Raw genomic sequence first — 19345 nt, 5'->3', positions numbered from 1 at the left:
TGTGTATCTACTCTCTTAAATGGTACTCAGTGGAAAGCCAGTAGCATTTGCCATCAGAAATACCATTCACGTCCCCTTTCCGCCCAAGACTGAAAATTAGCCTGGGGGACATGGTGCTGATGGGGAGAAACATTGTCAAACTTTGCATGATTTAGCCATAACTCCATTGACACTTGTATTTAAGTGCATAGCCTCATCTCTAAAGATCAGTCTTTAATAAGTATCTGTCAAGAGTGTCTTGAAGATAGAATGGCCTACTACAATAAATGCCAAAATAACTCAAAAAATGCTGAAAGGGTCACGCTAACAGTAGCGCTACAGAGACATTCTTAACTGCTTAACTATGGAGTATGGGTAATTCCTGCTGGTGAATTTTTTGCCTGGACCACTCTACCTGCTCTTCTATAGCAGCTGTAAATTAGCAATTAATGTGACAAAGAGCACAAGTTCAAACTTTGTTATTTGGCAGTGAGGTCCAGTTTCCATGAAATCTAGCACTTCATGTCTCAGTAAACTGAAAAGTGCATAAAGTAATGAATCACTAGGTTATATTCAGATTCTGCACTTTCATTTTTCAGCTACAGAAAAACAACACTTGCCAGACTTAGAATAGCAGCACTAATCTAAAGGACAACGGTGCTGCAATTTTTTTTTAAAAAAAATGTATACCATAAAAGAACAGGTTAAGTGATAAGAGATGGCACTTCAATTCTATGCTTCGATGAATATTAGTGACACAGTTGTTAGGAAGGTGGAGAAGATTGGTTGTCAAGTTTTGTGACATATGTTTCAGACAGTTTTGTTAAACAGGTTTTTTTTTATGGCCATCTTTTATGTATTTGTCACTGGTCATATGAAGGGAACATATGGTAGCAGGGATCTAGATGGGACACCCTGGAGGACTCTTGCATTTCTGCATATAAAAGAGTAACCAGAGATCAAAAGTGCCAGCTCTATCTCTGCTCCATTCACTTCTCAAATTAACTCCAGCATTGCTTATGCCTTACACAACCATCAAGTAACATCCTATCTCATTTGTGCTAGGGCTAACTGTTCTAAGAAAAAAATAGGGAATTGGCCTCAACTAGGTCTTAATGGATTACTATCCCTTACTGTCCCTTCAGCCACATCAAGTGGCTCAAAACCTTGAATTGGAGAGCTTGAATCTTAGGATAGCTCTACTGACCTTCAAGTCACTGAGTCCAGCTCCCTCCTGAAGCTCCATCCTTCAGCTCGCCAGAACCTGTTCAGCGACTCACCTAGACAACCAGATGTTCTGGGACTTCCCAGATGTGTTCTTGGTTGCCAGAGGAACAAGTAAAAACCTAAGCTAGACCTCCAGGATGGGAGACAGACCTGGAAAACAGCGACTCAGAAAGGGCTCACGGTATTCGTGCAACACTGTGATAGAAGAGATGAGGTGAGGTAAGGCAGTCCTGTGGTGCTCCCCCCATCCCTTTCTCCACTGGATTGGGACACATGATTTTGCTGTTGCGAACAGCATGTATTATTATATTGTAACTAAATAGATTAGGGCTGTTCAGCAAGGAAGACACAAACAAGGTTAGGTACAACAAAGATCTATTAAACTTAAGAATGAAATTATGAAGCTGAAGATGGAAGAACTCTTCACTGCCCCCTCTGACGCAAAAGCTAAAGGGTATCGTAGGATACTAGAGATTGACAGGTATTTTTCCCACAGAACATGAAGTTAAGCTGGGAAACTTCTTGCTATGGGTTACTTTGCATGCTAAAAGTTTAGACTCAAAAGTAACTAGGTGGTTCTTTCATTAGTTGACTAAAAAAGCCATATCTGGCTCAAGAATCCCCCCGCCACACAGCAGCAGAAGCTACAGAAGTATGTATTCAGGGGAAGCGTCACTATAAGCATGCTCTGTCCTTACAAGCTTCCCTGGTATCCAGTGCTGACCCCTGGAAAAGACACACTGGGATAGATGGACCTTTGGTTTGAATCTCTGCGGCTGCTTCTTACAGTACTAAGTAGAATACACTGTGAACTGCAATGCATACATTTTCAAAGAGCATGGAAATAGCACGGAGAATTCAAAGACGAGCAACAAAAGCAAGCCAAGAGCTAGAAAACAGGACCCACCACCGGTCTTACGGAGCTCAATCTGTTCAGCTCACTGAAGAGAATTAACAGGCGCTTACGTGGAGAAGAGACCTCCCAGAGAGGGGACGAAAGAGGGTTTTCAGTCACAGAAAGAGCTTGGACCAAAATTAGAATTACAGAATTTCAGCCTTAGAATTAAGTATTAATGACTGGAATAAACTGACCAATATGCTGGACTCACTGTTACTTTGCATTTGCTTGATGAGATAGTGTACTTTTCTTAAAGAGGTACTTTAATGCAGCTTTCATAAAGATCTGTAGGCCTGAAATAAAGATTAGAGATGTTAGACATAGACCCTTTTAGCACACACTATATCACGATATCATATTGGAAAAGGATACAGACCCCAAGCACACTGGCTGGTATGTGCTTGAAAAGATGCAGGCTGCTTTCCCTGGACATTCTCTTAAAGGCATGCAGCAAGAGGACTCTAGGGTTTGTCTCCACTAGAAAGTGGTATCAGAAAATAATCACAAGGAAATTCATTAACTGCGTTAACACTGGTATGATATAATAGTGGGCATAGCTTGTCCCTGTCAATGAAAAGTCACGCTCCACTGGACAGACAGCTTTGCAGATTTGTGCTCTGGTCAATAAAAGTCTCGAATAAGGACCAGTCTAAATAGGGATTTGAATTAGGGAAGGAGGCTAGAGATAAAGTTAACAGTTAAGTTGTTTTGCAATGTTGCCACACACTGAATTGCTGGTGCCTTCCAGCTGACAGGTCAATACACTGAAAGTATTTGAGGTGTTCTGGAACCTGCTGGGAGGAGAAACTGAGAATAAACTGAGGTGCTATCATCAAGCTACGAACTAACTCAGTGATACCTCCGTCAAACTTCAAAAATCAAAATTCAGAATCCTGAGCAAGTCAGAAATCCTGCTTTTGAACCTAACATATTCCTCATGGTTCAGTTCAGGAAATAACCCCACAAGCAAAGACCAGGAGAAGGCACGTAACATTGAAAAAGTTGGTAGCCTACAGAAAGAGATCGCACGGCTCACTCTCTGCAAGGCCAAGGCTGCTGGGATAATCAAATCTAGCGATCTGAAATATAGATAAAAGTAACAAAAAAGTACAAGCGGAACCAAAAGACTTTCTCTTTGCCAGCCACAACAAATGGCTTAATAATATGAAATGTCAGCTGGCACTTGAAGCACAGTGGATGGCCAGACAGAAAGCACATTTTTAAATCATTAACACATTGGGAACACACAGATGTGCAGTACAGCTACATCTGTGCATTGTAATTTCTACAGTAGTCACAACTTAATGAATCATCAATTGTGACAAGATCAATGAACCGAACTGAACAACAAACTAAAGCTAGTAAATTCATGCCCAGAGCAACAGCTAAGGGTTTTTCTTTTCTTTTCTTTCTTTTTTTTTTTTTTTGCACTCCTATCACTTTTAGTGTCTAATTAGCAAAAAAAATATGAATCCCTCAGAATCCTTTTCCTTTTTTCCCCCCCTTTTGAGGGTCTTACTGCAAAGGAGAAAGATTTTATTCATTTTTGCTAAATTCACGTTTGGATACTAGTCACCTGATCAGCAATGACGTCTTCCTCAGGACTATGCGCACACGGCAGGCAGGCAGAAGTTATGATATCAGTACGTGCGCTACATGCCAATCTGGTGGACTCTCATCAAGCCTACCACCTCTAGGCAAAACAACTGCTGTTTTTTCATGAGGCCACATTTTTCCTGCAGGTAAAACTTCAGTTGAGGTTCCTTGCCATGCCACTTTTTGAAGGAACTACTTCATATCAAAATAAAGCAACCAAGTCACTTATTTGTAAAGAACTCGCACTGAGTTTTCCCCCTGGCCTCAACCCATTCAACAACTTAAGTGCTCGCTTTGTTGATGACATGCCTACATGCATAATCTAGTAGGTCTCATGTCAATAAATGATGTTCTTGGGGGGAAAAAAAGTTGTGCTAATTAACCTCCCTGCAGGAGGCAGAAGACAACACCCACTCTTCTTACAGAGCATGGCCCACGCAATCAAGGGGACTTCCTGCTGATCTCTTCGCTGTCACACGTGAACCATTTTGATCTCCACCATATGTAGCCTTTCCAGTGTACTGGTACTTGCCAAGGGTTCGTGTCTCCCTAACAGACAGGCTCCAAGGGCTGCTTTGCCTGGCTTGTTTACTGCACATAAGGCACAGAGCTCCATCTGGAAAGCGTTCCCTATGCTTGCAGCACTGTTGGCATAAGCTGCTGTGTCCTGCTGGGATACACAAAGCGAAGGAGATTCAGGCAGGACCTACTGGTGCTCCCTCAGTCTAAAAGGCTCATTTTGTTCCTCCTGACCTTCTGTGTCTGCCTCACTTGGTACTGAATATCCTGTGATCTTGGGGCTGTGCACTTCCCAGTTCATTATATACTCATAACATGTTGTTTGTTAATAATGCCATGCATTTGGTCCATGTATTTTTCATCTATATTTCTACAATTTCTACTCTCTCTCCAAGGACTTTCCTCTCACTGGGACTAATTGTGGCATTGTCTAAACCAAAGAGACATCAGAAAATAAATTCCAATATTGGCTTTTGTTGTAAACAAAACATTATTTTGGAGCAGCAGTAACAAAACCCAAGACTTTGGGTTTTTAAGTCTTACACAGACTCTTAACAGATTAAAGTTTCCTGTGCACTTCCAGTGGTCTTAAAAGCAGCTGAAAGGTCATAATGCCAGTTCTGTTGTGTGCAACGCTTTGTGCAGCTACTTTTATTTCAAGCATTCTGCATCCTGTGCTGACAAGCACACTTAGCAGAGGGAAATTTCTCCCAGTTCAAGCTCAGAGCAACAGCATAACAGTGAACGTTCATACATTGTAACTGGATAAGGTTATAGCTCTGACTGGCATTTGGACTTCTTCACTGAACTCATACACCAAGAACTTGGAAAGATTTCATCCAGGCTGGACCGTTGTGATAAAGGGATTGAAGCAACAGAGCAAAGGATTAGCATGACAGATGAATACATTGCAGTGTTTTCCCATGGCATCATCCAACCTGCCTCATCAAGGAGCTAGATGATCTTGAAAAGACGGATCTTATTATACCTCACCCCTGCTGGTTTTCCTTAGGACAAAGGATTTTAAAGAGCTATTCTGGAACTCTAGGCAGAAAGAATTTGAGCAGGTGAGAGTGCCAGAAAGAGTTGCTACTTTATTATCTGATTGAAATATCCATAAGAATAAACAAGAGTTTAAAAACTTGATGGGAAAGGCACTGTTTCAGTACTATGAAATTAACGCTTTTACAAAGATTCTCTGGGCTTCTAACAACAAGTGGAAATGCATGTATTTTAATCATCTTAACAGTTCAAATAAATTAACAATGAAGGGTCATATAATTACTTCCTTGCATCTGAAATTGGGACCAATTATTCCTTTTGCTCATTATCCGAGCACTGCATTTTAATAAGCATCACAAACTTAAGAGTCTTCCTGACTCCAAGCTGCAAAAAAAAAAAAAAAAAAAAAAGACCAACAAGAGATGCATAAGAATAAACCAGGCTGAGGACTCACGAATAAGCATGACATACACAAATCAACTGTTAGAATGACCATTATTACAAGTCTTTAATGCAAAATCTGCTTTGTTTTGTATAGTCAAAGGTGGCCAATAAGTAGCAACAGTGTAATTTTCCTTCTTCTGCAGGAGAGGTAGTTAGATAAAATACTTGTGAAATGTTCTCTTCCACAGGTGCAGAAAGTAAGGGCTGTGCTGCCATTCAGAAGGACCTGGACAGGCTGGAGAGCTGGGCGGAGAGGAACCTCATGAACTTCAACAAAGGCAAGTGCAAGGTCCTGCACCTGGAGAGGAATAACCCCCTGCACCAGTGCAGGCTGGGGGCTGGCATGCTGGAAAGTAGCTCTGCAGAGAAGGACCTGGGAGTCCTGGTGGACAACAAGTTGACCGTGAGCCAACAATGTGCCCTTGTAGCCAAGGCCAATGGTATCCTGGGGTGCATTAGGCAGAGTGTTGCCAGCAGGTGGAGGGAGGTGATCCTGCCCCTCTCCTCAGCCCTGGTGAGGCCACACCTGGAGTCCTGTGTCCAGTTCTTGGCTCCCCAGTACAAGAGAGACATGGCGCTACTGGAGCAAGTTCAGCTACTAAGACGATTAAGGGACTGGAGCATCTCTCCTATGAGGAAAGGCTGCGAGAGCTGGGCCTGTTCAGCCTGGAGAAGAGAAGACTGAGGGGGGATCTGATCAATGTGTATAAGTATCTGAAGGGAAGGTGTCAAGAGGATGAGGCCAGACTCTTCTCCGTGGAGCCCCGTGATAGGACGAGAGGCAACAGGCACAAACTGAACCACAGGAAGTTCCATCTGAACATGAGGAAAAATTATTTCCTGTGAGGGTGACTGAGCACTGGAACAGGTTGCCCAGAGAGGTTGTGGAATCTCCTTCCCTGGAGATATTCAAAAGCTGTCTGGGCACAATCCTGGGTACTGTGCTCTAGGTGACCCTGCTTGAGGAGGGGGTTGGACTAGATGATCTCCAGAGGTCCCTTCCAAGCTCAACCATTCTGTGAAGTGACACATGAAGGATACTAGTATTCCCTGCATGGAGATCCTGACTCCTGAACAGCTGTTGCTGCTATAGATTCATTAGCATGTGTTGAGATTCCCATCTCATATTTTTCTGGCTTTACATTTAAAATATTGATTTCTCCAAGAATGATTTAATTGGGGCTGTGATTTTTAGTGAGAGGAAGAAGATAAGGTGTAGAATTTAAGCTCAAGGTGACTGCATAAGAACTTTCCTGCATGCAGAGATTTAGGCTTTTTTAGCTGTAAGCACTCTATTCCCCGTGGTCATCGTTATCACACTGTACTCTCCATGCTCCATTTTCCATTTAAGAACTTACTCTTAAGTTCCATTAGGTAGATATATATTTTCCCATTTCTGCAGAAGTTACAGAAGATCACTGTGGTGCTAAGTCTTCTTAAGTGCTCATGTAAGTTGTGACACACCAAGTAAATGACAACAGGTCACTAGATCTTGAGCAGAGAAGAGTTTCTCTGTTATAAGCATATAGAGACGATAATTTTGCCAAGTAGTTAAGGACACCTTGTTCTTGCCCTTCCCTTTTTCCCTGGGACCAAAGGGGACTTAATCCATATGACATTATCAAGCAGTGCTTCCCATTAATTTCCAATAGTTCAGACAATGGGCTTCTAAACTACTGCTTCAGAAGGCTATTCCACAACCTAACAGACTTCAAAGACTCCACAAATATATACCAGCAGCTAACCTTATTAGTCAGTAGGAGATATCAGCAGGATTGACATACAAGCTACAAAGAGCACATCTGTCAATAACAGGTTGCTACACTTCTCCACAGGCACTCTCACAATGAGTTATCTTGAAAGAGAGACAGCAGTAAGAAAGGTCTTCTGAAACATCGTAATGAAGAGCTATTATTTTAGCTTCTGATAGGCAACAGTAGACTTTAAATCTGATGAGAAATATACATTTTGATTTTGACAAGGTTTATAGTTACAGCTGCTCAAATCATCTAGAGGAACTAAATTCTTGCCTATCTGTTCCAGTTGAATTAAAAAGATTTCCATTAAAGTGCATTTTAAACTAAAAAAAGTGATTAACTTATAATTGTGGGTTTTCATGCCTTTTTTCCTCCTATGAATGATTTCTAGATCCATGGATACACAATTCATTAATAAAAGTATTTTCTTCTAGCTGCCAGTCTTCCAAACTCAGATTTACTATCTGAGAGTTACTATCTGAATCCAGCCTCAGCCTAGTTATTATCAGATAAACATCTGGAGAGTTAAATCAGGGCTCACTATCACCCAATCAACTCCATTCTCTTGCTCATGAATTTTTTTCAGTAGTGCAACAATACTCTCTATCAACAAGTTCCTCAAATATCAGTTTTGAAATGACTAGATGCATTAACAACCTCTGCACAAAACGTGGATATTAAATTGACAATGCTGTGGAGATGCTGTAAATAAAGAAGACAGTCAAAAAGTCATGCAAGAAGAGCCAAATGACCTTAAGTGAAAGGAATAATAGGAATGAGCATAAGAAATACTAAGAATTTTTCCTATAAGCCTCGTGTGCATTGCTTGGAAACATGAGGAGACAAGACAAACATGGGGGCGTTAGAGAAAGCTAGCAGAGAGGCTAGGCTAGCCAGCGACAAGCAGAATGACAAAAGCAACTCTGATCATGGCATACATCTGGTGGCATAGCTCCAAAAATACATGGATCCACCTATGCTGTTAGAAAGCCACTTGTGAAGCTCCCTGTGTGCGCAGTCTCGGTTGTATGTGTCCAAAAAAAACCGAAAAACAAAACAAAAAAAAATAGGAAAAGGTGCAGAATAAGACCGCTAAGACCAGGAAAACTGAAACTGCGATCGATGGACTGCCTATAAAAGCGATGTTGGGTGGATGTTAGTGGAAGGCAGGCTCATGTGGCCACTTGCTGGTACAGATTAGAACATCAGCTACTACACATCCAGAAACCTTGGCCGAGACCGAGGCTACTTTACTGCCTACCCACGCCACCAAAATCCCAAACCCAGGTAACAGTGCCCCATCTAAGCTTTCAAACATCTCTGCGGCCAGGGCAGCCAGGATCGCCAGACTCCCTGCCCTGTGAATGGGACCTGGAAGGCAGTGCTGCCGGTTGCTGCCTCCCAGCTGGGACTGATACTCGGTTCCAACAAAAAGTCAAAACAGATTAGTTTAAACCATGGACGAATTAATCTAACCTGTCTAATTTCAACTTAGACCACCGGCGCAGTAGCAGCCATCCAACCATCTCTGGTCTCAGCTGGGAGAGAGCAACCCACAGCGCAGCCTCCCAGCCATGGCAGGAGCCCACTCGGCGTAAGCCCCTCTCTGCCAGGGAGATAAACTCATCTGCTTGTGCCTCATTTATGTATTAGACTTCACTGAACAGCCTGATAGAAGAGTAGCAGTAGAAGAAGAGTCTCACATAGTTTCCGTAACAATCTCCCAGGAAGCTGGAAGGTATCACAGAGTGAGAAGCAACCTGTCTCCACATCCTGAGCCCAGGAAAAGAGAGAAAATAAGGCCCAGAGCTCAATTATCAATTCTCATAGCAGAGAGAAGTTATCAGTAGGTTACCACAAGGCTCTGAATGAGTATTTGCGTTTCTGAATATCCTCACGAGGCATTTAGGAAACGGAGCAAGTAGAGAGGGGGCAACTTTTACAGGCGACAACATTTTGTTGTTATTGTTGGGAAGATCAGGGTATATCAGGAACTTTAGAGGGGTCAACACAGACTGATGAACGGCCAACACGACGGCAGGCAAAATTTCTCACCAATGGGTTCAAGACAGCAGTTACTGAATAAATTTAACTTGAACTACTAAACATATCCATGTACTGAAATACTGCACTGTCTGTTATAATCAACAGAATATCCTTACATGCAATAATGATTCAATTGAATTACAATAGCCCAAAAGGATTTGGCACCAAACATATTCATAGGTGCTTGGAAGAAAAGTAACAAGCAAATAGTCATAGGAGAAACGTCCCACAGGGAAGAGGACTGAAAAGGTATTGACTACTGCCTTTAGAAGTGATATACAATAAAAGAATACAAAATTATTAATGATGGAGATAGTACTTTCGTTAAGTATAATTGAGCTTTCCCATAACGCGTGGATAACGTCACTTTTGATGAAACCAGAAAGCAGAATATTTAAAACTAATTAAGGGATTCATTTTTCATTCTTCTATTATATATATCTTGGCCTTCAGACTTCACTTCCTAAAGATGATATCAACATCAGTAGTTTATGAAGATTAAAAAGTACTAAAAGAGAACGTTCATAATGGAACAAAGGCAGTCACAGCAAGAAAGACCTCACATCTTAACAAGTACAAAAATCCTTATGTTCCCAGGTGCAAGTTCCTCCAAAGTGAAGCAGCACATTTGTCCAAGGCGCTGCATAATAAGGTAATGTACCCTCTTACTTGAATTTGTTTCACAGAGATAACCAGAGTTTGAGCTGAACGTGACTTCCTGCACCAAAGTCAGCGCTTATAAACTGTTGAATAAATTTGGAGTACATCAATTGTGCGGAACAGAGCTCTTAGAAGTCCCTTTTTAGGAGACAACTGCACGCTTACTGCTTCCAACTACTGAGTACTTGCAATATCCATCCCAGTTAGAGCTTTGGTATAATTCTGCAGTCACATTAAAAGATTCTACTTCTTTCTTGTTTGTTTACCACTTAAAACTCACTCGTTTCTGTCTGGGAAGTGGTCCTGAATCACAGGTGCTGCTTTTGGGTATTGCAATATCACGGATGCCATTAACTTGCTGATAAGAATATGACAACATCCCATCCTGTTAGAGATGGGATCTCACAGGACCTGATTTGAGAGGCAATACGCATAAACAGCCCCTTGCTGCACAAGAACAACGTTCTCAAGATTAAGAGGTCAGCACCTTTTCAGACATAAGGTTTTTATGGGAGGGCACAATTCCAGAGGGTTCATCTTGGTATTAATTATGTGATATTTCATATAAAGCTTTTCAAAGGTTGTATTTCTTGCTTCATAAACCTGCGGAATGAACCTGGATGTTAACCTTAGTGCATGGCAATCTGCTGATGGAACTTGCTATCATGGATACACTATATGGTTATGTGTCATTAGTTAATCATTTAAACAGAGATAAGAAATGGAAATTATGGCATTTGGGTCTGATAAATTCTACAAATCTGCTGACTGTCTTGTTTGGAGGAGAGATCAACAACACAAAACTTTTCTTCAGCTGAGAAAATCACTTCTTAATTGTCTCTCATTCACAGCCAATAAAACCATTCTTGTTAAATATTATATAAAATAAACTATCAGAGTAACACAACTGTTCTCATTTAATCTAATCTTAAAAAAATAAATACATAAAAATAAAGAGAATGTAGTGAATCATAGCTAGATTGAGAAGATGGGTGCTCTAGAGATACCAAAGACTAAATAGCTGAAACACAGAGCAGCACGGAACATAATGGTGATACAAGAAAAACAGTTTCTGTAACTTCTCCGGGTCTAATTCGAACAGATCGTCACTTTTGCTTAATCTTCCGAGTGTCATGACACCAAGAGAAAACCTATATCCCCCTGAACTTTCTAGAAGATTTCTAGCCACTGTTTAGTACCTGAGAAATGGATAGGTTTCTTGGCAGGATGACAACTGACTTACCAGAGCAATACTAGGCAGCCTGCTGTTGAGCAGTGTAATACGCACTTTCCTTGTGAACGCACCTTACACCTTAATAGCAACGTCTTCCACATGAGCTGGGATTTACACTCTTCTGTGTGACACTCCAAAAATCTCCATAAGGCCACCACGGATAGCTGGCTTAATGCTTTCTGTTCTAACAGGCATGGGACATGCCGTCATCTAGCACAAAGCAAACGCTCCCAGGTTTCTTTGTTTCTCTGAGCGTCATTGTACTTTAGGATATTTCCCTAAGCAGTGAAGTATGCAGAGGCTCACGGCACTGCATTGGAAATACAATAGTTACAGAGGACCTTTAACTGCCTATTTCATACAGACAGAAAGTCCCACGTCAGTCACTTGCGTGGAGAGTGAAGAACAGAGTAGCATCTCTGCTATCACAGCAGTCTTCCCAGGGAGAAATCAAATGAAGCCGGAACAGGCAATAACCATGAAGCACGTAGAGGAAAGAGTTGTCCTCTCCCGACCAGAGACACGAACAGAGTACTTCCAATCCCACAAGCAGCAGGGTACATTGGGGAGGCTGAGTTCATTCACACAATCAGAATGAATATACCTACCTGGATCCAATCTCCCTCTCTTAATTACTTGATTTTATAACACATTGCTAAAAATTCTTCCCAACAAAAAGATGCGAAAGCAATGAAGACAAACATAAGCAGAAGTACAATGATCCTACTGATCCTTTTGTAACTAACCAAGCATAAACACGGATTAAACAGAGCTAACTTCTGTTTACCGTTGCAATGACAAAATCACTTTTAGAAGAGTGTTTACAAAAAGGACATATTGTTTCAGGCCTTCAGAGATCTAGCTCTCTGCAGAAATCATTTGTAACAGTCAAATGTTTACCATTTACAGCATTTCAAACAGGGTAACTCCAGGAACTGGAATGCACCCGCCAGATGGTGAAAGAAATTAAACTCATGACATGGTTCAGTAATCAGCAAATGACGATAAGACGGAGGTGCTCCCCACCCAGGGACACCTGCTGCACTCAGGAACTTTCCGGGACCCTGCTGAAACGCACCAAAACTTCCTTGACTTCTGACAGCGTAACGCCAACTGGTAAAAGTTAACTTGACGGGTTACCTTGAGACTGAAGGCCACCATGCAGGCAGCCCCACAACAGCTCTCCTGGCTGTCCTCTTCACTGGGAGCTCGTCTCCAGCAGAGCCTGGCCACGCTCTCCAGGCAGATAACTACGTGCCGTATGATTAGGAGGCTTAGCTACGGGGCATAAGGGATTCGTGCAGGCCTGTGCTGGAAATGGAAATTGGAGATATTTTCATTTTCACTTAACCTACTTAAAAACAAAGGAAAACGACACTCTAAATTTATTCAGTGCCACTTAGATAGGACTGCATGCTCTGGGTTGCAGGGGAGTAAAAAGGGCTGCTTACAGCACATTGAAGAACCTGTCCCAGTACTGCAAATCAAAACTGTAACTGAACATCCAAGTTGTAAAGTCCTGGAGAAGGGCCAGACAAAACACCCCATATCTGAGCCTGCTCCCTTCCCTGCAGGAAGGATTAGCCCCTCGGAAGACTTGGCATTGCTTTTCTCTTTCTTCCTGGTGGGTGGCGTCTGCCAGGAACACGGGCAGGACACAGACTTTGGCACACAAGCGACTAGAGACAGACGCAGTCGTCGTCACCTGTCCTAACACAGCCGCAGGGCTGAACACGCAGGGACCGTGTGGAAGGACGCTATGCGGAGGACCCCCTGCACCCAGCCTGCTGCCACGTCCTTCCGCGCGCTTGCATGCTTCCTGCTCGCATTTCATATAATCTCCCCATTTAACAAGCTCTGTAATTCTGAACATTACAGCTGAATAATATATTTATTAATTTGTTAGTGCTACTAACTGTCCCCGAGGCTTTCCTTGGGAATGTGTGTCAGCTTATTGATTCTAGCCCTCCCCTCTTAGCATTGCTTTCCTCTTCTGCCAGGCAGGCAGGAATGTACTTCTGTGCTGCTCCAGGTCATAATTGGAAAAAAGATAGAAATGTTCAATATGACTCATACATAATTCAGCTTATCAGCTACCCAGGAGAAATGAGAAGAGGAGGTATATGCACATCTACTTCTCCCGCTATCAACGGGAGAAATAATTTCCAGCTCCACTAAGTATACGTAGTTTGGTCACAACAGGATTTGTAGTTAGAAGGAAAAAATGAGAAACACGGGAGCAGAGAATGAAAGAGATGGTAGGGAACTGAACTGTTAAAAGAGATTCACTTATGTGAGAATCCCCAGTTCCTCCAGGAGACTGGACTCATGCTTCTCTCCTAATACTCAGAATGGAATAAGTTGGCAATTAGAAAGGATTATCTGCCTCTGATCCATAAAATATAGCAGAAATCTAAATAAAATAAAGCTCTAGATTAGGTAGCTACAAAGACATCTTATAACAGCCCACTAAACCCTGACTGTGACCTCTGGATTTGACATTAAGGCCTATGTTCTACAAAGCAAATTGTGAAGAAGCATTAAAACTTATTGTTATAAAAGATTTTTAATGTAAAAATCAACGTGTGCTGTGTATTTAGCAGCACGTAACCACGAGGATGTCTGTAATGGGGCTTTGCCATGCACCAGGGACCACCACATTAGTCAAATTCTTGAAAGGAAGTGCAGAATGTCTGCACCATTCAAACTGCCACCTGAGAGCAATTGCAGAAATTATTTTAACCCCAGAAGCAGAGGGAAAACCCAATCCCAATTGACTGCCTTGAGGTTATCATCCTTTCATGTGAAAAGTGTCATTTCCAAATACCTCTAAAATTTCACGTTAGGAAAAGTCATGGAGTAGCACAGAGGCGGGACACAAACACTAGTCTTTGGGAGTCTGTCGAGACCATTTGGACACAACCACAACCAGGCCACAGACTTGCAACATCCACTTTGCCAATGCCCGGCCAAGGAAAGGAATACTAGTCACATAAAGGATTCATGCTCCCCAAACGCAGAAACGGTATAATCTATGGCCACAGCTGCCATTTGATACAATGAAAGGCGGCGGACAACACAGAGCAATCGGATGGCATGGCTGAAAAATAAGGACTCATTCACAGAAAGTCTAAAAAAAAAGAGATTAAAAAGAACATATTAATACAGATGCATCATAGCAGAGCTCACCTGCTTCACCAGGTAAGCCAGCATGAGAGGCACATGCACCTCTTCCTCCATATGTGTAAGCAAGCTCACAACTGTATATACATGAGCACATACGAATTGTCATACAGCAAACGTTTCTTAATTTTATCATTATGAGCGCGCCCAGCAAGGGTTCGATGCTTTTCAGTTAGAGAGGAAAACGCAGCTCTCAACCTGCAGATTGTTTTTGGACTTACAGGATCATGTTAAATTAGCATTATTCATGATTAAAGGAGGTTTCCAAATGGAAAAGCATGCCTGGTGCCTGTGTGATAGTGACTTTTGCTTCTGTGGCGCATAAGCCATGCAAACATATCTTTTCCTTTCTCCGGTGTTTCCTAATGTTCCCTATTTATGCGCTGGTCTGCAAGTTTTACCTCATCAGGAACTCAGCGGGAGCGCCACAGAGCTGAGAAATACCCTTGTGCTCCTTTATAAAATGCAGGTCTCTATGGGCCTTTGAACATTAACACAGAGCAAATAAAAAATTAGCATGTGCGTGCACGTGCATACATCTGTAAGATATATAAAGGCAACTGCAGCCAAAGGAAACAGGAACGTGCCTGCAGCAGTTGGGTATTCAAATATCCAGCACCACAAAAATCCAGTTGTAAGAGCCATTTAAATGCAGATCCGCAAGTAAACTGCTGAAAGAGCTCCACTGAGCTTTATGTACCCACAGACCCAGCTGGAAAGGCAAGAAGTGTCAGGAAAAGGACTTGTTTCTCTTATCTAATAATTTTCAGGTCTACAGCATCTGCTATCCATCTCTTAACACTACTGCTAAAGAGCAAGGTGCCCCTCTAAGATGCCCAACTTCCAGAAACAAGATACATAGTTCACATCACGTGCTGTATGACTTCTACCATTCCCATCACCACGGCGTCTGAGCAAATTACAGCAATTTAATGTATTCATCACCACATACTAGAGAGGAAAATATGATTATCTCCACATTATAAAAGGGAAAGGGGGAACTAGGTACAAGTAGTAACTTATCTGGAGAAAACTGTGGCGGAGCAGGGGAACAAATGGCTTCACTCAGGCACGGCGGGCAGAGTAACTGCTGGATAACCTGTCTCCGCTGCCACTGCTGGCCATAAGAAAAACTTCACCCGAATTCGATGATCCAAAGGTTACAACAATAAGTGCTTTCCAGTCTAGTTTTTTCATTACTCAAAAGTTTCTCCATCGATCCATACAGATCAAGCAATTTGTTTAAGCCTTTTCCTGCTTGTCTTAGGAAATGCAAGGAAAAAAAATCCACTCAGCCAAATACCCTGGATTTGTAACATTTCGGCGCACTTACAAAATCCTATATATAAACAAATATGACAACACATCGATGTACTGAAAGAAAAAAAAACCATTGCCTTAAAAGCAGACAATAATTCTGACAAGCTAATATAAAAAAGTTATCAAATGATCACAAGCCTTTCATAACTAACACACAGTTTTTCCACAAAACATACCACTTGGCGGGGGGAACGCAGTAAGCAGAATAAAACCAAACCATACAGCAGACAAGGATCAAAATCATCTATTCTTTCTTAAAAAGCAGAAACAGAATAACAAGTTGTGACTGCAGTGAAACATAAAACCAGTTGAACTCCACATCAAACTCAAAATCTGAAGACTAACCTGAAAACCTGTTCAAAAAGAATTGTGCTGATTTAATCCAGAAGGTGCAGCAACACAGAGTAAGTTTCTGACTGCCAGACACAATAATACCCTGAAGGCGGGTATTATATCAAAGCAGGCAGAGCTAGGCCTCCAAGGTAGAGGTAATACACCTCAGTCGGACAATTTAACTAATGCACTTTTAAGGAAAGTTCAGAATCTGCAATCCTTTCTGCTCATGATTATCTGAAAAATAAAAGCTTCTCTCACTAAAAGAAATCATAGCAACTCATACTAGAGGAACATGACTTTTCCAAACCAATCTAAACATCACCACGTCATTTAAGATCACCACACAGACAGGCAGCTATCAAAACCAAAAACCATGTCTTCTGCCACCTAAAGACATGAAAAAACTTCCCACTTACCTTCTAACACTGTTAATTTGGCACTCGTGTTTATCTCCCCAACGCTATTGGTTGCTGTGCACTCATAGATAGCTTCATCTCGGTGAACGCGCAGGGGCTGTATCCGCAGAACTGATCCTGACCCGTCATCAAACTCAATAACCTTTAACAACGAAAAGAAAACAGTTCTTTGTCGATATCTACTGCAACAAAACTGAAAGTCAAAGCAAACCAGGGGTTAAAAATAAAACAAGAAGCCCTGTAAGCTGTAAAATGCCACGCAACTCGTCAAGCATTCCAAGTCCAGCAATGCAAAAATCAGGGTCATGAACATACTTGTCCTCTGAGGAGGCCAGAACAAATGAAGATCCAATAAGGTTCTTTATGAATCAATTAAGGTTGACAAATTATCAGCCTGGTAATAAAGATGTGGATCTGATGATTTAAAACATCTGAGCCCTATTTGCACTAATGGTTTTACTAATCACACCGATAGCAATTTAGTGCCAACTTTCACCTTGATAGAAGAGCAGAATGATGTACCTCTGCGGGATTACAAGGAAAATAGTAACAAAACCAGAGCAACACCCTGAGCACCTTCAGCACATGCTAACTTCAGCAGAAGGTGAGGGTTTTTAATGCCCTTCAGCATCAGGCACTTTGCAATCTCTGATCAGCAATGATATCAGTACAATTCCTTCCCCAGCATAATAAATAAGGTCCTTAATAAATCATTGCCTTTCCATGCCACTAAGCTGGAACATGCATTACTCTAACTTTTAAAGAGAAGAAAGAGGAACTTGTTAGTTTACTGCTGGATCACTATAAGCTCTTCCTAAATGGCAAGTCTGTGAAGGCACAGCCGCAGGCCACTGTTAATGCCAAACTCATCCTTCTCCTCTTAGCGACTACAGCAAACGCTGGAAATATTAACTGAACTGCAGATGGTGACAACACCGGAGGGAAAGGCACAACTCCCCTCCTGTCACTTGGCTGCTTAAGCTAACCGTGCTTCGTTCCAGGGGCGCGCATCCAGCCGAGGACCTGCGTTACCTCCCTGCACAGGTTTGACCCTATTTTCGGAAGCCTGTTTAGAGGTGCTTCTCACAGTGTGAAGGCCACAGGAGTGAAAACAGGAAGAAATAAAAATAAAGTGCACCACAAGACTCTGCAATGACAGGACACAGGAAGGAGAAACAGGAAAAACGGAAAAGGTAACTGAGAGCACTGAAAATCTGGTATTCCTCATGCCGGAAGGAATAACCCTTCTGCTGAAAGTAATATAAATGGATTGCAGAAAACCCTAATTTGGGGTCAAGAAATAGCAGAGAGGTCACAGAAAGGCAAACGCTACTGTAATGAATTTTAGGAAATGAAAATAATTTTAAATAATATTAGATTTGAAATTAAATTTGAAACAGGGACAAAATGTTAAACTTACTATAATCTTTCCACAGCAAAAGTCTACCACCAAATTTTAAAAGATGACACAGTCAGATGCAGAGAGAAAAATTTCTTTAGCTCAATCAGTTCAACTAATTCAGTTCAACGACAGTTAATGAAAAGCTAAGAGATGAAACAGCAGAAAAGCTCATTTTCCCTTTCTATCCTTTGAATAAACACTCTGTTGTGAGATGAAGGGAGCTACAACCACTAATGACCTGATGGAAATTGAGACCAGAAACACTGTTCAATTTGCTAACTATGGGTACCTCTATTATATAATAACTCAGCATGTATAAGTTAGATTTGTTTATTGACTTTTTTCGTTTTAACTGAATTCCAATTTTTCTCCAGATAGGGACTAGTCTAATTAGGAGGTAAAATTAATGATCATCTAGCACAAAAGAAATGCATTTTTCACTATCTCCTAAACAATAAAAATGTCCCAGCTGTGCGTCAAAGTTGATGTGAATAAAAGTATAGAATAAAGGTATAAAATTGCTCACATAAGTGCATATAATACCGCATATCTTTCCGGACAGCCAGAGCAAGTACTCAATTCACTATAAAGGTTATATTTATTTACAGATCAGCATGTTTAAATGGCTACTATACAATGAAATTTAACCTTTATTAGGGAAAAATACCAATGTAAAACAAGATTGAAATTGATTACTTTAATCAAGGTTTCCTGCTCACATACAAAATCATGATTAAAATTCATGATTTGAATCAATCCATTCTGGGCAGAAAAGTCGTCTGAGCTCTAGTCAGAAAAGCAAAATTATCAAAGAGAGGGGATTAGGAGAAAGATGGCAGGGTGGTAAAAGGGTCACATTTCCAAAGGTGGTTTTAGAGGAAAAGAATCCAACTCCAAAAAGGAGAGCAGGGAAAAAGGTGGAGAGAGTAATTTGCCATTTAAAATATGAACCAAATTAGATAGGTCTTCAGAAGCATTTTTGATACGGGCTCTTCCTTCCTCCCTCCTCCTTCTCAGATTTTAGTCCACAAGGAAGTCAAACTACCCTTTGACGGGACTTTTTCATTCCTCTTCCATGTGCGCTTCCAGGAAGGATGGCAGTAACCCTTACTTACAAAGCTTTCTGATGGGGTTTTGGCATCCTGTTTTTGAATTTCACAAGGAGTAGCAGGCCAGGGAGCTGCCGTATCTGCTTTTGCAGCGGAAGCGAACTGCACTTAGATCTAACTTCTCTGCCATCCCACTGGGTGCAAGTCCAAGTCTCCCACCTGAAGAAGGAACTCCATAGGTGCGCCCAGAGTCATGCTCACCAAGGGCAATGCTTGC

General features: G+C 41.6%; 1 protein-coding gene across 24 annotated transcripts in view; it reads right to left on the bottom strand.

Moving 5' to 3' along the window:
- PTPRF (protein tyrosine phosphatase receptor type F) overlaps positions 1–19345 on the bottom strand; it is a 399448-nt gene that overhangs the window by 182843 nt on the left and 197260 nt on the right. For all 24 annotated transcript variants that reach the window (XM_068952831.1, XM_068952832.1, XM_068952839.1 and 21 more), the window contains one exon: positions 16618–16759. In XM_068952831.1, the coding sequence (XP_068808932.1) occupies positions 16618–16759 (142 nt within the window). The remainder of the gene's footprint in view (positions 1–16617; positions 16760–19345) is intronic.

Source organism: Struthio camelus, chromosome 8 (assembly GCF_040807025.1).
Source record: "Struthio camelus isolate bStrCam1 chromosome 8, bStrCam1.hap1, whole genome shotgun sequence".
Lineage (NCBI taxonomy): Eukaryota > Metazoa > Chordata > Aves > Struthioniformes > Struthionidae > Struthio > Struthio camelus.
This window is presented reverse-complemented; position numbering and strand designations above follow the sequence as displayed.